This window comes from Salmo salar, chromosome 03 (genome assembly GCF_965601325.2).
Source record: "Salmo salar chromosome 03, fSalSal1, whole genome shotgun sequence".
Taxonomy (NCBI): Eukaryota; Metazoa; Chordata; class Actinopteri; order Salmoniformes; family Salmonidae; genus Salmo; species Salmo salar.
Genome location: NC_138293.1, coordinates 90,644,695 through 90,664,707, shown reverse-complemented (window position 1 = coordinate 90,664,707; position 20,013 = coordinate 90,644,695). Strand labels below are relative to the sequence as shown.

Genomic DNA, 20,013 nt, shown 5'->3' with positions numbered 1-20,013 from the left:
AACACTACTATAGAGAAACACTACCATAGAGAGAAACACTACCATAGAGAGAAACACTACCATAGATAGAAACACTACCATAGAGAAACACTACTATAGAGAAACACTACAATAGAGAAACACTACCATAGAGAAACACTACTATAGAGAGAAACACTACCATAGATAGAAACACTACTAGAGAGAAACACTACTATAGAGAGAAACACTACCATAGAGAGAAACACTACCATAGAGAGAAACACTACCATAGAGAGAAACACTACCATAGAGAGAAACACTACCATAGATAGAAACACTACCATAGATAGAAACACTACCATAGATAGAAACACTACCATAGAGAGAAACACTACCATAGAGAGAAACACTACCATAGAGAGAAACACTACCATAGATAGAAACACTACCATAGAGAGAAACACTACTAGAGAGAAACACTACCATAGATAGAAACACTACCATAGAGAAACACTACTATAGAGAAACATTACCATAGAGAAACACTACTATAGAGAGAAACACTACTATAGAGAGAAACACTACTATAGAGAGAAACACTACTAGAGAGAAACACTACCATAGATAGAAACACTACCATAGAGAAACACTACTATAGAGAAACACTACTATAGAGAGAAACACTACCATAGAGAGAAACACTACCATAGAGAGAAACACTACCATAGATAGAAACACTACTATAGAGAGAAACACTACTATAGAGAAACACTACCATAGAGAAACACTACCATAGAGAGAAACACTACTATAGAGAGAAACACTACTATAGAGAAACACTACCATAGAGAAACACTACTATAGAGAGAAACACTACCATAGAGAGAAACACTACCATAGAGAAACACTACCATAGAGAAACACTACCATAGAGAAACACTACCATAGAGAAACACTACTATAGAAACACTACTATAGAGAGAAACACTACTATAGAGAGAAACACTACTATAGAGAAACACTACTATAGAGAAACACTACTATAGAGAGAAACACTACTATAGAGAGAAACACTACCATAGATAGATACACTACCATAGAGAAACACTACTATAGAGAAACACTACTATAGAGAGAAACACTACCATAGATAGAAACACTACTATAGAGAGAAACACTACCATAGAGAGAAACACTACTATAGAGAGAAACACTACCATAGAGAGAAACACTACCATAGAGAAACACTACCATAGAGAAACACTACCATAGAGAAACACTACCATAGAGAAACACTACTATAGAAACACTACTATAGAGAGAAACACTACTATAGAGAGAAACACTACCATAGAAACACTACTATAGAGAGAAACACTACTATAGAGAAACACTACTATAGATAGAAACACTACCATAGAGAGAAACACTACCATAGATAGAAACACTACCATAGATAGAAACACTACCATAGAGAAACACTACCATAGAGAAACACTACCATAGAGAAACACTACTATAGAAACACTACTATAGAGAGAAACACTACTATAGAGAGAAACACTACCATAGAAACACTACTATAGAGAGAAACACTACCATAGAAACACTACTATAGAGAGAAACACTACCATAGAGAAACACTACTATAGATAGAAACACTACCATAGAGAGAAACACTACCATAGATAGAAACACTACCATAGATAGAAACACTACCATAGAGAAACACTACCATAGAGAAACACTACCATAGAGAAACACTACTATAGAGAAACACTACTATAGAGAGAAACACTACCATAGAAACACTACTATAGAGAGAAACACTACTATAGAGAGAAACACTACTATAGAGAGAAACACTACTATAGAGAAACACTACTATAGAGAGAAACACTACTATAGAGAGAAACACTACCATAGAGAGAAACACTACCATAGAGATAAACACTACCATAGAGAGAAACACTACTATAGAGAGAAACACTACCATAGATAGAAACACTTCTATAGAGAGAAACACTACCATAGATAGAAACACTTCTATATAGAGAAACACTACTATAGAGAGAAACACTACCATAGAGAGAAACACTTCTATAGAGAGAAACACTACTATAGAGAAACACTACCATAGATAGAAACACTTCTATAGAGAGAAACACTACTATAGAGAGAAACACTACCATAGAGAGAAACACTTCTATAGAGAGAAACACTACTATAGAGAAACACTACCATAGATAGAAACACTTCTATAGAGAGAAACACTACTATAGAGAGAAACACTACTATAGAGAAACACTACCATAGATAGAAACACTACTATAGATAGAAACACTACTATAGAGAAACACTACCATAGAGAAACACTACCATAGAGAGAAACACTACCATAGAGAGAAACACTACCATAGAGAGACACTACTATAGAGAGAAACACTACCATAGAGAGAAACACTACTATAGAGAGAAACACTACCATAGAGAGAAACACTACCATAGAGAAACACTACCATAGAGAAACACTACCATAGAGAAACACTACCATAGAGAAACACTACTATAGAAACACTACTATAGAGAGAAACACTACTATAGAGAGAAACACTACCATAGAAACACTACTATAGAGAGAAACACTACTATAGAGAAACACTACTATAGATAGAAACACTACCATAGAGAGAAACACTACCATAGATAGAAACACTACCATAGATAGAAACACTACCATAGAGAAACACTACCATAGAGAAACACTACCATAGAGAAACACTACTATAGAAACACTACTATAGAGAGAAACACTACTATAGAGAGAAACACTACCATAGAAACACTACTATAGAGAGAAACACTACCATAGAAACACTACTATAGAGAGAAACACTACCATAGAGAAACACTACTATAGATAGAAACACTACCATAGAGAGAAACACTACCATAGATAGAAACACTACCATAGATAGAAACACTACCATAGAGAAACACTACCATAGAGAAACACTACCATAGAGAAACACTACTATAGAGAAACACTACTATAGAGAGAAACACTACCATAGAAACACTACTATAGAGAGAAACACTACCATAGAGAGAAACACTACTATAGAGAGAAACACTACTATAGAGAGAAACACTACAATAGAGAAACACAACTATAGAGAAACACTACCATAGAGAGAAACACTACCATAGAGAGAAACACTACCATAGAGAGAAACACTACTATAGAGAGAAACACTACCATAGATAGAAACACTTCTATAGAGAGAAACACTACCATAGATAGAAACACTTCTATAGAGAGAAACACTACTATAGAGAGAAACACTACCATAGAGAGAAACACTTCTATAGAGAGAAACACTACTATAGAGAAACACTACCATAGATAGAAACACTTCTATAGAGAGAAACACTACTATAGAGAGAAACACTACCATAGAGAGAAACACTTCTATAGAGAGAAACACTACTATAGAGAAACACTACCATAGATAGAAACACTTCTATAGAGAGAAACACTACTATAGAGAGAAACACTACTATAGAGAAACACTACCATAGATAGAAACACTACTATAGATAGAAACACTACTATAGAGAAACACTACCATAGAGAAACACTACCATAGAGAGAAACACTACCATAGAGAAACACTACTATAGAGAAACACTACTATAGAGAGAAACACTACCATAGAGAAACACTACTATAGAGAGAAACACTACCATAGATAGAAACACTACCATAGAGAGAAACACTACTATAGAGAGAAACACTACCATAGAGAGAAACACTACTATAGATAGAAACACTACCATAGAGAGAAACACTACTAGAGAGAAACACTACCATAGATAGAAACACTACCATAGAGAAACACTACTATAGAGAAACACTACTATAGAGAGAAACACTACCATAGAGAAACACTACTATAGAGAGAAACACTACTATAGAGAGAAACACTACTATAGAGAGAAACACTACTATAGAGAGAAACACTACTAGAGAGAAACACTACCATAGATAGAAACACTACCATAGAGAAACACTACTATAGAGAAACACTACTATAGAGAGAAACACTACCATAGAGAGAAACACTACCATAGAGAGAAACACTACTATAGAGAAACACTACCATAGAGAGAAACACTACCATAGAAGAAACACTACTATAGAGAGAAACACTACTATAGAGAGAAACACTACCATAGAGAGAAACACTACCATAGAGAGAAACACTACTATAGAGAAACACTACCATAGAGAAACACTACCATAGAGAGAAACACTACCATAGAGAGAAACACTACCATAGAGAGAAACACTACCATAGATAGAAACACTACTATAGAGAAACACTACCATAGAGAAACACTACCATAGAGAGAAACACTACCATAGAGAGAAACACTACCATAGAGAGAAACACTACTATAGATAGAAACACTACCATAGAGAGAAACACTACTATAGAGAGAAACACTACCATAGATAGAAACACTACCATAGATAGAAACACTACCATAGAGAAACACTACATAGAGAAACACTACCATAGAGAGAAACACTACCATAGATAGAAACACTACCATAGAGAGAAACACTACTATAGAGAAACACTACCATAGAGAAACACTACCATAGAGAGAAACACTACTATAGAGAGAAACACTACTATAGAGAAACACTACCATAGAGAGAAACACTACTATAGAGAGAAACACTACCATAGAGAGAAACACTACTATAGAGAAACACTACTATAGAGAAACACTACTATAGAGAGAAACACTACCATAGAGAGAAACACTACCATAGAGAAACACTACCATAGAGAAACACTACCATAGAGAGAAACACTACTATAGAGAGAAACACTACCATAGAGAGAAACACTACCATAGATAGAAACACTACTATAGAGAAACACTACTATAGAGAAACACTACCATAGAGAGAAACACTACCATAGATAGAAACACTACTATAGAGAGAAACACTACTATAGAGAAACACTACCATAGAAGAAACACTACCATAGAGAGAAACACTACTATAGATAGAAACACTACTATAGAGAAACACTACCATAGAGAGAAACACTACTATAGAGAGAAACACTACCATAGAGAGAAACACTACTATAGAGAAACACTACTATAGAGAAACACTACTATAGAGAGAAACACTACCATAGAGAGAAACACTACCATAGATAGAAACACTACTATAGATAGAAACACTACCATAGATAGAAACACTACCATAGATAGAAACACTACCATAGAGAAACACTACCATAGAAGAAACACTACCATAGAGAGAAACACTACCATAGAGAAACACTACTATAGAGAAACACTACTATAGAGAGAAACACTACCATAGATAGAAACACTACTATAGAGAGAAACACTACCATAGAGAGAAACACTACCATAGATAGAAACACTACCATAGAGAAACACTGACTATAGAGTACCATAGAGAGAAACACTACCATAGATAGAAACACTACCATAGATAGAAACACTACCATAGAGAAACACTACCATAGATAGAAACACTTCTATAGAGAGAAACACTACTATAGAGAGAAACACTACCATAGAGAGAAACACTTCTATAGAGAGAAACACTACTATAGAGAAACACTACCATAGATAGAAACACTTCTATAGAGAGAAACACTACTATAGAGAGAAACACTACTATAGAGAAACACTACCATAGATAGAAACACTACTATAGATAGAAACACTACTATAGAGAAACACTACCATAGAGAAACACTACCATAGAGAGAAACACTACCATAGAGAGAAACACTACTATAGAGAGAAACACTACCATAGATAGAAACACTACCATGGAGAGAAACACTACTATAGAGAGAAACACTACCATAGAGAGAAACACTACTATAGATAGAAACACTACCATGGAGAGAAACACTACCATAGAGAGAAACACTACTATAGAGAGAAACACTACCATAGAGAGAAACACTACCATAGATAGAAACACTACCATGGAGAGAAACACTACCATAGATATAAACACTACCATAGATATAAACACTACCGTAGAGAGAAACACTACCATAGAGAAACACTACCATAGAGAAACACTACCATAGATAGAAACACTACCATAGATAGAAACACTACCATAGAGAGAAACACTACCATAGATAGAAACACTACTATAGATAGAAACACTTCCATAGAGAGAAACACTACCATAGAGAGAAACTCTACCATAGAGAGAAACTCTACTATAGATAGAAACACTACCATGGAGAGAAACACTACCATAGATAGAAACACTACCATAGATAGAAACACTACCATAGATAGAAACACTACCATAGAGAGAAACACTACCATAGAGAGAAACACTACCATAGATAGAAACACTACCATAGATAGAAACACTACTATAGAGAAACACTACTATAGAGAGAAACACTTCCATAGAGAAACACTACCATAGAGAGAAACACTACTATAGAGAAACACTACCTATAGAGAAACACTACCATAGAGAGAAACACTACTATAGAGAGAAACACTTCCATAGATAGAAACACTACTATAGAGAAACACTACTATAGAGAGAAACACTACCATAGAGAGAAACACTACTGTAGAGAGAAACACTACCATAGAGAGAAACACTACCATAGATAGAAACACTACTATAGAGAAACACTACCATAGATAGAAACACTACCATAGAGAAACACTACTATAGAGAAACACTACCATAGATAGAAACACTACTATAGATAGAAACACTACTATAGATAGAAACACTACCATAGATAGAAACACTACCATAGATAGAAACACTACCATAGATAGAAACACTACTATAGAGAAACACTACCATAGAGAGAAACACTACTATAGAGAGAAACACTACCATAGATAGAAACACTACCATAGAGAGAAACACTACCATAGAGAGAAACACTACCATAGATAGAAACACTACTATAGATAGAAACACTACTATAGATAGAAACACTACCATAGATAGAAACCCTACCATAGATAGAAACACTACTATAGAGAGAAACACTACCATAGATAGAAACACTACCATAGAGAAACACTACTATAGAGAAACACTACTATAGAGAGAAACACTACTATAGATAGAAACACTACTATAGAGAAACACTACTATCGAGAGAAACACTACCATAGATAGAAACACTACCATAGAGAGAAACACTACCATAGAGAGAAACACTACTATAGATAGAAACACTACTATAGATAGAAACACTACTATAGATAGAAACACTACCATAGATAGAAACACTACCATAGATAGAAACACTACTATAGAGAGAAACACTACCATAGAGAGAAACACTACCATAGAGAAACACTACTATAGAGAAACACTACTATAGAGAGAAACACTACTATAGATAGAAACACTACTATAGAGAAACACTACTATAGAGAGAAACACTACCATAGATAGAAACACTACCATAGAGAAACACTACTATAGAGAGAAACACTACCATAGATAGAAACACTACCATAGAGAGAAACACTACTATATAGAAACACTACTATAGAGAGAAACACTACCATATCCCACCTACAATAGTAATAATACAAATATGGCTGCCCTGTAGTTAAGTTATAAGACCTACATTGTCCATTCTAGTGTTGTAATTCTATCTTTATGGTGTGTACCGATCTGAGTCACGGCACCAATGTAACCGGCCGGCTGATGCTATACTCTTACTCTATGTGTGCTCTCTCTCTCTTTCTCAGCAGCCAGTGCAGACAGCGGCGGCCAGGAGGGCTGGACGGGGACCCCGCTGATGATGCGTGGGGGCAGGAGGAAAGGGATGGGGGGAGCTCTCGGGGTCCAGGGGTCCACACGGCTGCAGCAGCCCAGGGCCAGGGTCCTTCGAGCCAGGAGTCAGGAATCCATGGAGGGGGGAGAGACCTCCCCTACAGAGAGTGAATCCTCCAACCAGGGTGAGTGGGCTGAGGTGACTGGGTGGAGGGGGGAAAGACCTCCCCCGCAGAGAGTGAATCCTCCGACCAGGGTGAGTGGGCTGAGGTGACTGGGTGGAGGGGGGAAAGACCTCCCCCGCAGAGAGTGAATCCTCCGACCAGGGTGAGTGGGCTGAGGTGACTGGGTGGAGGGGGAAGGGGTAAGAGGGGACAGATAAGGTTGGATGAGTGGGACAGGGTGGCTCTCTTCTCCAGCCAGGTCAGGTACTCAACACACTGTACCCTCCACTCAGCACACTGTACCCTCCACTCAACACACTGTACCCTCCACTCAACACACTGTACCCTCCACTCAGCACACTGTACCCTCCACTCAACACACTGTACCCTCCACTCAACACACTGTACCCTCCACTCAACACACTGTACCCTCCACTCAACACACTGTACCCTCCACTCAGCACAGTGTACCCTCCACTCAGCACACTGTACCCTTCACTCAGCACACTGTACCCTTCACTCAGCACACTGTACCCTTCACTCAGCACACTGTACCCTCCACTCAGCACACTGTACCCTCCACTCAGCACACTGTACCCTTCACTCAGCACACTGTACCCTTCACTCAGCACACTGTACCCTCCACTCAACATACTGTACCCTCCACTCAGCACACTGTACCCTCCACTCAGCACACTGTACCCTCCACTCAGCACACTGTACCCTCCACTCAACACACTGTACCCTCCACTCAACACACTGTACCCTCCACTCAGCACACTGTACCCTCCACTCAGCACACTGTACCCTCCACTCAGCACACTGTACCCTTCACTCAGCACACTGTACCCTTCACTCAGCACACTGTACCCTTCACTCAGCACACTGTACCCTCCACTCAGCACACTGTACCCTTCACTCAGCACACTGTACCCTTCACTCAACATACTGTACCCTCCACTCAGCACACTGTACCCTCCACTCAACATACTGTACCCTCCACTCAGCACACTGTACCCTCCACTCAACACACTGTACCCTTCACTCAGCACACTGTACCCTTCACTCAGCACACTGTACCCTCCACTAAGTGTGGAAGGCACCTCTGACTTGTCATCAAGCTTGTAAACAACCTTCTTCATTAGTCAACTACTTCTATAGAGCACAGGATGCATTTACATTACACTGTCTCATGCACTCTGTACACAAGTTAGGGAATAAAACACGCACATGCAGAAGGCTGCCACTGGAGCCCTCGTGTGAGTTTTGTTAATTTGTTAATTCATCTGAAAGTGATCCTGTCAGTGTTCAGAGGTGAGTGAGAACGTGTTGATCAACGCCTCGTAAATGACAAGTGGGGTCGGCAGCGCGCGGGCACCCGACACCTCTGTGTGTGTGTGTGTGTGTGTGTGTGTGTGTGTGTGTGTGTGTGTGTGTGTGTGTGTGTGTGTGTGTGTGTGTGTGTGTGTGTGTGTGTGTGTGTGTGTGTGTGTGGGGGAAGAAGCTAGGCCACAGCTGTGTACAGCTGCCTGTGAGAGGCTCTGACAGGCCATGGAGACAAGCAGGCTGGACCACAGAGCAGTTGCAGGCTACAGAGACACACACACACCACGTGCACTCAACACAAGAGCACATGCACACGCACACGCAAGCGAGCTAGCATATGCATGCAAACCCACACACACACACACACAATCAGTCAGAGCTCAGTACTCCAGACACACTTCAGGTCCCAGTCCCAGAGAACAACAGTCAGAGCTCAGTACTCCAGACACACTTCAGGTCCCAGCCCCAGAGAACAACAGTCAGAGCTCAGTACTCCAGACACACTTCAGGTCCCAGCCCCAGAGAACAACAGTCAGAGCTCAGTACTCCAGACACACTTCAGGTCCCAGCCCCAGAGAACAACAGTCAGAGCTCAGTACTCCAGACACACTTCAGGTCCCAGCCCCAGAGAACAACAGTCAGAGCTCAGTACTCCAGACACACTTCAGGTCCCAGCCCCAGAGAACAACAGTCAGAGCTCAGTACTCCAGACACACTTCAGGTCCCAGCCCCAGAGAACAACAGTCAGAGCTCAGTACTCCAGACACACTTCAGGTCCCAGCCCCAGAGAACAACAGTCAGAGCTCAGTACTTCAGGACACACTTCAGGTCCCAGCCCCAGAGAACAACAGTCAGAAGCTCCTGGTATCTCATCATTATGAATGGTTATTTGTTTTCCTCCAGGAAGACAATAAGATAACGAGGTAATTGCTAAATGTTAGAATGTAGAAAACAGGTTTTGGGGAAATACAAGCCTCTAAATGTTTTCTAATGATAAGCAAAGGAAGTCTGTTAGAAGAAGTGGATAGGCTGGATTTAGACACAGTACTATGCATGTTGTTCTCTCATTAGAAGAGGAGGAAGAGGAAGTGGATAGGCTGGATTTAGACACAGTACTATGTATGTTGTTCTCTCCTTAGAAGAGGAGGAAGAGGAAGGAAGTTATGACAGTGATGAAGGACAAGACATCAAAGCACAACCCTCCCGAGACGTCTCATCACGCTCCGCCGTGACTGGTCCATCCCCCTCGTCTGTCGTCAAGCTGGAGGCCAATCAGAAAGCCCGGAACAAAAAAGAGAGGCAGGAGCTTTACGGTAAGAAGACAGGCTTGGTGTGTGTGCGTGCGTGCGTGCGTGCGTGTTACGCTGCTTCAATTCTGTCACCAAAATGAAGAATCTTTGACAAATATTTAGTAAACATTGTAACCATGTCAAAGATTCTTCATTTTGGTGACAGAATTGAAGCAGCGTATATTGTAATTATAATAATCTCCAGGAGAAGCATCTGTTTTATTTTAGTCTGTGGGGTCGTTACTGGTCTTAAATCTTCTTTAATTCCTGATTGAGAGAAAAGAGAAGGGAACACTGGTTCAGGACTGATAATATACACTATCTGTTAGTCGGTACCTCATCAACTTTTAGTTCCTACCTTACTAATTCAGAGAGCACATTGACTCCCCTATCACTGCCCCTCTACACTCATACCTGTCTATCACTGCCCCTCTACACTCATACCTGTATACCACTGCCCCTCTACACTCATACCTGTCTATCACTGCCCCTCTACACTCATACCTGTCTACCACTGACTCTCCACACTCATACCTGTCTACCACTGACCCTCTACACTCATGCCTGTCTACCACTGACCCTCTACACTCATACCTGTCTACCACTGACCCTCTACACTCATACCTGTCTACCACTGACCCTCTACACTCGTACCTGTCTACCACTGACCCTCTACACTCATACCTGTCTACCACTGACTCTCTACACTCATACCTGTCTACCACTGACCCTCTACACTCATACCTGTCTACCACTGACCCTCTACACTCGTACCTATCTACCACTGACCCTCTACACTCATACCTGTCTACCACTGACCCTCTACACTCATACCTGTCTACCACTGACCCTCTACACTCATACCTGTCTACCACTGACCCTCTACACTCATACCTGTCTACCACTGACCCTCTACACTCATACCTGTCTAGCACTGACCCTCTACACTCGTACCTGTCTACCACTGACCCTCTACACTCGTACCTATCTACCACTGACCCTCTACACTCGTACCTGTCTACCACTGACCCTCTACACTCGTACCTGTCTACCACTGACCCTCTACACTCATACCTGTCTACCACTGACCCTCTACACTCATACCTGTCTACCACTGACCCTCTACACTCATACCTGTCTACCACTGACCCTCTACACTCATACCTGTCTATCACTGACCCTCTACACTCGTACCTGTCTACCACTGACCCTCTACACTCGTACCTGTCTACCACTGACCCTCTACACTCATACCTGTCTACCACTGACCCTCTACACTCGTACCTGTCTACCACTGACTCTCCACACTCATACCTGTCTACCACTGACCCTCTACACTCATACCTGTCTACCACTGACTCTCTACACTCATACCTGTCTACCACTGACCCTCTACACTCATACCTGTCTACCACTGACCCTCTACACTCATACCTGTCTACCACTGACTCTCCACACTCATACCTGTCTACCACTGACCCTCTACACTCGTACCTGTCTACCACTGACCCTCTACACTCATACCTGTCTACCACTGACCCTCTACACTCGTACCTGTCTACCACTGACCCTCTACACTTGTACCTGTCTACCACTGACCCTCTACACTCATACCTGTCTACCACTGACCCTCTACACTCATACCTGTCTACCACTGACTCTCTACACTCATACCTGTCTACCACTGACTCTCTACACTCGTACCTGTCTGCCGCTGACCCACTGACCCTCTACACTCGTACCTGTCTACCACTGACTCTCTACACTCATACCTGTCTACCACTGACTCTCTACACTCGTACCTGTCTGCCGCTGACCCACTGACCCTCTACACTCGTACCTGTCTACCACTGACTCTCTACACTCATACCTGTCTACCACTGACTCTCTACACTCATACCTGTCTTTTCTTCCTTGCACTCATTTTACAGATTGTGGCTGTTTTGAGGAACTTGCAAAGACTGTAATATGAGGTTATTTTACCTTTAGTTGAATGCACTAATTGTATTGTAAGTCACACTGAATTAGAATGCTAAATGACTAAAATACTAAATGCAATTAGTCATGTATTACTAAATATAATTCTTGATTGAACCATGCAGGTTCCCAGAGTCTGTCCGGGGCAGAGGGAGAGGTGAAGGTGAGGAAGAGGGCCCCCTGTAGGCTTGGCATGGTCACTGCAGCCAAGAAGCACCCAGAGTACCAGGACCAGTCAGAGGGGGTGAGGAGGGCCGGCGGACCCAGGCCCCAGGAGCCTCGCCGGGAGAGCCTAGGGACCAGGGGCAGCCTCTACCGGAGGACCATGGGGCCGGTCACCTTCCCCACCACCAGTGAGAGGCTGAAGAGGGCCACACGCAAGAACAACATGCTGAGGGGACCCATTAACAAGGTTAGTGTTAAGGACGTCACCCTGCTTGCTTGGCGAGTACCTCTTCCTCCTGTTTCGGCTCATACTAAGGCTCTAACCCAGGACCTCTGCCTCACAAAGAGCACCTGACCGCCCTCCTGAAGAGTCTTACCCAGTCGCTCCACCGAAAAGCTAGCTATCACAGGGTATGTCCTAGAGATCAGGATTATTCACTCATTGATATGCACCTGAGTGGTTTGTATGTGATGTATGGAATCAATCCAGGTGAAGTTTCCCCTAGGTACAGTGGTGGAAAAAGTACTCAATTGTCATACTTGAGTAAAAGTAAAGATACCTTAATAGAAAATGAATCAAGTAAAAGTGAAAGTCACCCAGTAAAATACTACTTGAGTAAAAGTGAAAAAGTATGTGGTTTTAAATATACTAAAGTATCAAAAGTAAATGGAATTGCTAATATATATATTTAAGTATCAAAATAAAAAGTCTAAATCATTTAAAATTCCTAATATTAAGCAAATCATACTGCACAATCTTCTGTTTTTTTTAATGTACGGATACCCAGGGGCACACTCCAATACCTTGTGTTTAGTGAGTCCACCAGATCAGAGGCAGTAGGGATGACCAGGGTGTTCTCTTCATAACTATGTAAATTCGACCCTTTTCCTGTCCTGCTAAGCATTCAAAATGTTACTAGTTGTTTTGGGTGTCAAGGAAAATGTATGGAGTAAAAAATACATTATTTTCTTTAGGAATGTAGTGAAGTAAAAGTAAAAGTTGTCAAAAATATAAATAGTAAAGTAAAGTACAGATACCCCCAAAAAACGACTTACTGTAAGTACTTTACACCACTGCCTAGGTACAGATCTATGATCAGCTTCCCTTCTCCAAATCCTAACCTTAACCATTAGTGGGGGGAAATGCTAAACTGAACCAAGTTACAATGACACAACTTCAATCTCTTAGAACATGTGAAGTTAACCAAGAGTGTGATATACTCTTAGAAAAAGGGCTCCAAAAGGGTCCTTCGGATGTCCCCATAGAAGAACCCTCTGGGGTTCCATGTAGAACGCTCTGTGGAAGGGGTTCTACATGAACCCAAAATGTTTCTACCACAAACCAAAAGCGTTCTATTTGGAACCAAAAAAGTTATTCAATGGGTTCTCCTATGGGGACAGCCAAAGAACCCTTTTAGGTTCTAGATAGACCTTTTTTTATCTAAAAGTGAATATTTTGAAACATTTAGAATTTAGACAATTACACAACTTCAATCTGTAACTCAATCTCTCATAACCATGACATAACCTGCCGCCTTTCTCTCCTCACACTGGGATGATTCATACTGTAGCACTAACTAGCCATGCAGAGATCCACACACACACACACACACCGCAAGTGCACACATGCTCACACGCATACACACACACACACACTCGCACACTCATTTACTCACTCACTCACACCTCTCTTCCTGGTCACATGTCACAGAGGAGAAGTTGCTGGTCAGGCGGTGTCCAGTCGCCTCAGAGTGATGACAACACTTGCAGGGGGAGGAGGATCAGAAACAAACAGGTAATCAGAATCACTCAATCGGCCCTCATTGCTCACCTCTAACCTCTCATTTGGCTGATCTGATTTGCCATTGGTAGGTCCTATATTCGTAGGCTATATGACGCTATATGTACAGTGGGGCAAAAAAGTATTTAGTCAGCCACCAATTGTGCAAGTTCTCCCACTTAAAAAGATGAGAGAGGCCTGTAATTTTCATCATAGGTACACTTCAACTATGACAGACAAAATGAGAAAAAAAATCCAGAAAATCACATTGTAGGATTTTTTAATGAATTTATTTGCAAATTATGGTGGAAAATAAGTATTTGGTCAATAACAAAAGTTTATCTCAATACTTTGTTATATACCCTTTGTTGGCAATGACACAGGTCAAACGTTTTCTGTAAGTCTTCACAAGGTTTTCACACACTGTTGCTGGTATTTTGGCCCATTCTTCCATGCAGATCTCCTCTAGAGCAGTGATGTTTTGGGGCTGTCGCTGGGCAACACGGACTTTCAACTCCCTCCAAAGATTTTCTATGGGGTTGAGATCTGGAGACTGGCTAGGTCACTCCAGGACCTTGAAATGCTTCTTACGAAGCCACTCCTTCGTTGCCCGGGCGGTGTTTTTGTCATGCTGAAAGACCCAGCCACGTTTCATCTTCAATGCCCTTGCTGATGGAAGGAGGTTTTCACTCAAAATTTCACGATACGTGGCCCCATTCATTCTTTCCTTTACACGGATCAGTCGTCCTGGTCCCTTTGCAGAAAAACAGCCCCAAAGCATGATGTTTCCAGACCCATGCTTCACAGTAGGTATGGTGTTCTTTGGATGCAACTCAGCATTCTTTGTCCTCCAAACACGACGAGTTGAGTTTATACCAAAAAGTTCTATTTTGGTTTCATCTGACCATATGACATTCTCCCAATCCTCTTCTGGATCATCAAAATGCTCTCTAGCAAACTTCAGACGAGCCTGGACATGTACTGGCTTAAGCAGGGGGACACGTCTGGCACTGCAGGATTTGTGCCCCTGGCCGCGTAGTGTGTTACTGATGGTAGGCTTTGTTACTTTGGTCCCAGCTCTCTGCAGGTCATTCACTAGGTCCCCCCGTGTGGTTCTGGGATTTTTGCTCACCGTTCTTGTGATAATTTTGACCCCACGGGGTGAGATCTTGCGTGAAGCCCCAGATCGAGGGAGATTATCAGTGGTCTTGTATGTCTTCCATTTCCTAATAATTGCTCCCACAGTTGATTTCTTCAAACCAAGCTGCTTACCTATTGCAGATTCAGTCTTCCCAGCCTGGTGCAGGTCTACAATTTTGTTTCTGGTGTCCTTTGACAGCTCTTTGGTCTTGGCCATAGTGGAGTTTGGAGTGTGACTGTTTGAGGTTGTGGACAGGTGTCTTTTATACTGATAACAAGTTCAAACAGGTGCCATTAATACAGGTAACGAGTGGAGGACAGAGGAGCCTCTTAAAGAAGAAGTTACAGGTCTGTGAGAGCCAGGAATCTTGCTTGTTTGTAGGTGACCAAATACTTATTTTCCACCATAATTTGCAAATAAATTCATAAAAAATCCTACAATGTGATTTTCTGGATTTTCTTTCTCATTTTGTCTGTCATAGTTGACGTGTACCTATGATGAAAATTACGGGCCTCTCTCATCTTTTTAAGTGGGAGAACTTGCACAATTGGTGGCTGACTAAATACTTTTTTGCCCCACTGTATGTACCGGTATGTCAAAGCATTTAGCATCTGACAGCCTGGAATTCAAAGTGATATCACCATGGATATAGTACCAGGCCACATCCCACTCCCTCCCTGCTGAGTAACTGTGTGAAGGGGGGTGGGGGGCAGGAAATGGGGGGACTGGGGGAGTGTGGATCGCACCTTTTAATGTGGAAGAGTGAAACTATGTCAGGGAAAATGATTACCTCCAGGGGACATACTGTACATGTAGTGTTTAGTGTCAATCTCTGAGTTACATGCTAACTAACTACCTCTCTGTCTCTCTCTGTCCCCCCTCCCCCCCCCCCCCCAGCCCAAGGGCCGTGCAGTGAGCCGTCTACTAGAGAGCATGGCGGCGGACGAGGGCTTTCAGATGGACGAGGATGATAGCAGCTTCTCCGAGGGGGATGAGGACAGTAACCCGTCATACCCTCACAACCCCAGGAGTCCACTAGGTGAGGAGGGAACACTGTCACAATTTTGTAATGCTATCCTTCTGGGGACCAAATAATCCAAAGTCCTATTTTCCCTAACCTCTAACCCTAAATCTAACTGTAACCCTAAACTTAACCTTAACCCCAAACCCCTAATCTTAATTCTAACCCTAACCCTAATTTCACCCTAACCCTAAACGTAACCCCTAAGCCTAAAATAGCATTTTTCCTTGTGGGGACCGGAAAATGTCCCCACTTGTCTGAATTTTCCTCATTTTACTATCCTTGTGAGGACTTCTGGTATCCACAACAATAGCTAAACACACACCACACACAGACACACACACACAGATACACAGACACACACACACACACACACACACACACACACACACACACACACACACACACACACACACACACACACACCTCACACACAAGGAAGATAGGAGGGAACAAATATGCACTTCCATACACACTGTTTATGTGTGCTGTCTTTCATTAAACTACTGTGTACGCCTTACCCAGCAGCCCCCAGCTGTGTCCTGACCAAACAGCTGCTGACAGATGGACTCAGGGTGCTGATCTCCAAGGAGGATGAACTTCTGTACGCAGCCCGGGTCCACACACTGGAGCTGCCTGACATGTAACTATACCTTTACATTTCAGTCATTTAGCAGACTCTCTTATCCAGAGCAACTTACACACACACACACACACACACACACACACACACACACACACACACACACACACACACACACACACACACACACACACACACACACACACACACACACACACACACACACACACACACACACACACACACACACACACACACACACACACACAGTATATACAGTATCAGCCACTACTACCTCAGTGGCTGGGAGTCATGGTTGTTGGTCTCTGCAGTGAGTGACTCAGTGTTGGCATCTTAACCTCTCACTCCAGAAGGAGTCCACACCCCCTGCAGAGCGCTCTCTCTTCCTTACACTCTCATTCTTTCTCCCTCTCTCCTCCTCCTCCCTCTCTCTCCTCCTCCTCTCTGTTACATAACTCCATGTTTTCTCTCACCTAGCTCACTGAGCAGAAGAGTGTTGATAATGCTGCTCCGGCAGCAGGCAATAAAATGTGGAACGGGGGAGTGGGACAGTGACACGTGAAACCAGGCAGGCATAATACCCACACGTCTCTCTCTCTCTCTCTCTCTCTCTCTCTCTCTCTCTCTCTCTCTCTCTCTCTCTCTCTCGCTCTCTCTCTCTCTCTCTCTCATCTCTCTCTCTCTCAATCTCCAGCTACAGCATTGTTATTGATGGGGAGAGAGGAAACCGCCCCAGAATCTACTCACTGGAGCAACTGCTGCAGGAAGCGGTGAGTTCAGTTCCTACCCCCTCTTTAGAAAACAATAGTTCCCCCCACACCTAGACCTCTGGGATGTGGCCACGCTGGACTAACTCACTCTGGATCCTCCTCAATCCCTCTCCCTTCCCTCCTCTACTGTCCTCTACTTTCTTCTCCTCTACTCTCCTCTCCTCTACTCTCCTCTACTGTCCGCTTTGAGTTTCTGTGCCCGTGTGTGTGTACGTTAAAACAAGTCACTGTGTAGGGATAATCCCTCTAGCACCTGCCCCAGACAATGCAGACTTCCCCTCCTGGTAACACAGGCTGCCCATACTGATGGAGACACAGGCTGCCCATACTGATGGAGACACAGGCTGCCCATACTGATGGAGACAGAGGCTGCCCATACTGATGGAGACGCAGGCTGCCCATACTAACAGAGACGCAGGCTGCCCATACTGATGGAGACGCAGGCTGCCCATACTGATGGAGACACAGGCTGCCCATACTGATGGAGACGCAGGCTGCCCATACTGATGGAGACGCAGGCTGCCCATACTGATGGAGACGCAGGCTGCCCATACTGATGGAGACACAGGCTGCCCATACTGATGGAGACACAGGCTGCCCATACTGATGGAGACACAGGCTGCCCATACTGATGGAGACGCAGGCTGCCCATACTGATGGAGACGCAGGCTGCCCATACTGATGGAGATACAGGCTCATACTGATGGAGACGCAGGCTACAAATACTGATGGAGACACAGGCTGCCCATACTGATGGAGACACAGGCTGCCCATACTGATGGAGACACAGGCTCATACTGATGGAGACACAGGCTGCCCATACTGATGGAGACACAGGCTGCCCATACTGATGGAGACACAGGCTGCCCATACTGATGGAGACGCAGGCTGCCCATACTGATGGAGACACAGGCTCATACTGATGGAGACACAGGCTGCCCATACTGATGGAGACACAGGCTGGAGACACAGGCTGCCCATACTGATGGAGACACAGGCTGGAGACACAGGCTGCCCACACTGATGGAGACACAGGCTGCCCATACTGATGGAGACACAGGCTGCCCATACTGATGGAGACACAGGCTGGAGACACAGGCTGCCCATACTGATGGAGACACAGGCTGCCCATACTGATGGAGACAGAGGCTGCCCATACTGATGGAGACGCAGGCTGCCCATACTGATGGAGACGCAGGCTGCCCATACTGATGGAGACACAGGCTGCCCATACTGATGGAGACACAGGCTGCCCATACTGATGGAGATACAGGCTGCCCATACTGATGGAGACACAGGCTGCCCATACTGATGGAGACGCAGGCTGCCCATACTGATGGAGACACAGGCTGCCCATACTGATGGAGACGCAGGCTGCCCATCCTGATGGAGACAGAGGCTGCCCATACTGATGGAGACACAGGCTCATACTGATGGAGACACAGGCTGCCCATACTGATGGAGACACAGGCTGCCCATACTGATGGAGACGCAGGCTGCCCATACTGATGGAGACACAGGCTGCCCATCCTGATGGAGACACAGGCTCATACTGATGGAGACACAGGCTGCCCATACTGATGGAGACAGAGGCTGCCCATACTGATGGAGATAAAGGCTGCCCATACTGATGGAGACACAGGCTGCCCCTACTGATGGAGACGCAGGCTGCCCATACTGATGGAGACGCAGGCTGCCCATACTGATGGAGACGCAGGCTGCCCATACTGATGGAGACACAGGCTGGAGACACAGGCTGCCGATACTGATGGAGATACAGGCTGCCCATACTGATGGAGACACAGGCTGCCCATACTGATGGAGACGCAAGCTGCCCATACTGATGGAGATACAGGCTGCCCATACTGATGGAGATACAGGCTGCCCATACTGATGGATACACAGGCTCATACTGATGGAGACACAGGCTGCCCATACTGATGGAGACACAGGCTGGAGA

The 20,013-nt window shown here is 43.6% G+C and overlaps 1 protein-coding gene across 7 annotated transcripts in view; it reads left to right on the top strand.

Moving 5' to 3' along the window:
• LOC106594543 (BAH and coiled-coil domain-containing protein 1) overlaps positions 1-18,537 on the top strand; it is a 252,728-nt gene extending 234,191 nt beyond the window's left edge. Inside the window, exons 17-23 of one of the 7 annotated variants that reach the window (XM_045715699.2) lie at positions 7,792-8,001; positions 10,446-10,619; positions 12,698-12,984; positions 14,449-14,532; positions 16,556-16,697; positions 17,205-17,322; positions 17,978-18,537. In XM_045715699.2, the coding sequence (XP_045571655.2) occupies positions 7,792-8,001; positions 10,446-10,619; positions 12,698-12,984; positions 14,449-14,532; positions 16,556-16,697; positions 17,205-17,322; positions 17,978-18,107 (1,145 nt within the window). In that variant the 3' untranslated portion in view covers positions 18,108-18,537. The remainder of the gene's footprint in view (positions 1-7,791; positions 8,002-10,445; positions 10,620-12,697; positions 12,985-14,448; positions 14,533-16,555; positions 16,698-17,204; positions 17,323-17,977) is intronic. The other 6 variants (XM_082972868.1, XM_082972866.1, XM_082972867.1 and 3 more) reach the window with 6 other exon arrangements.
• Positions 18,538-20,013: the final 1,476 nt, after the last annotated feature.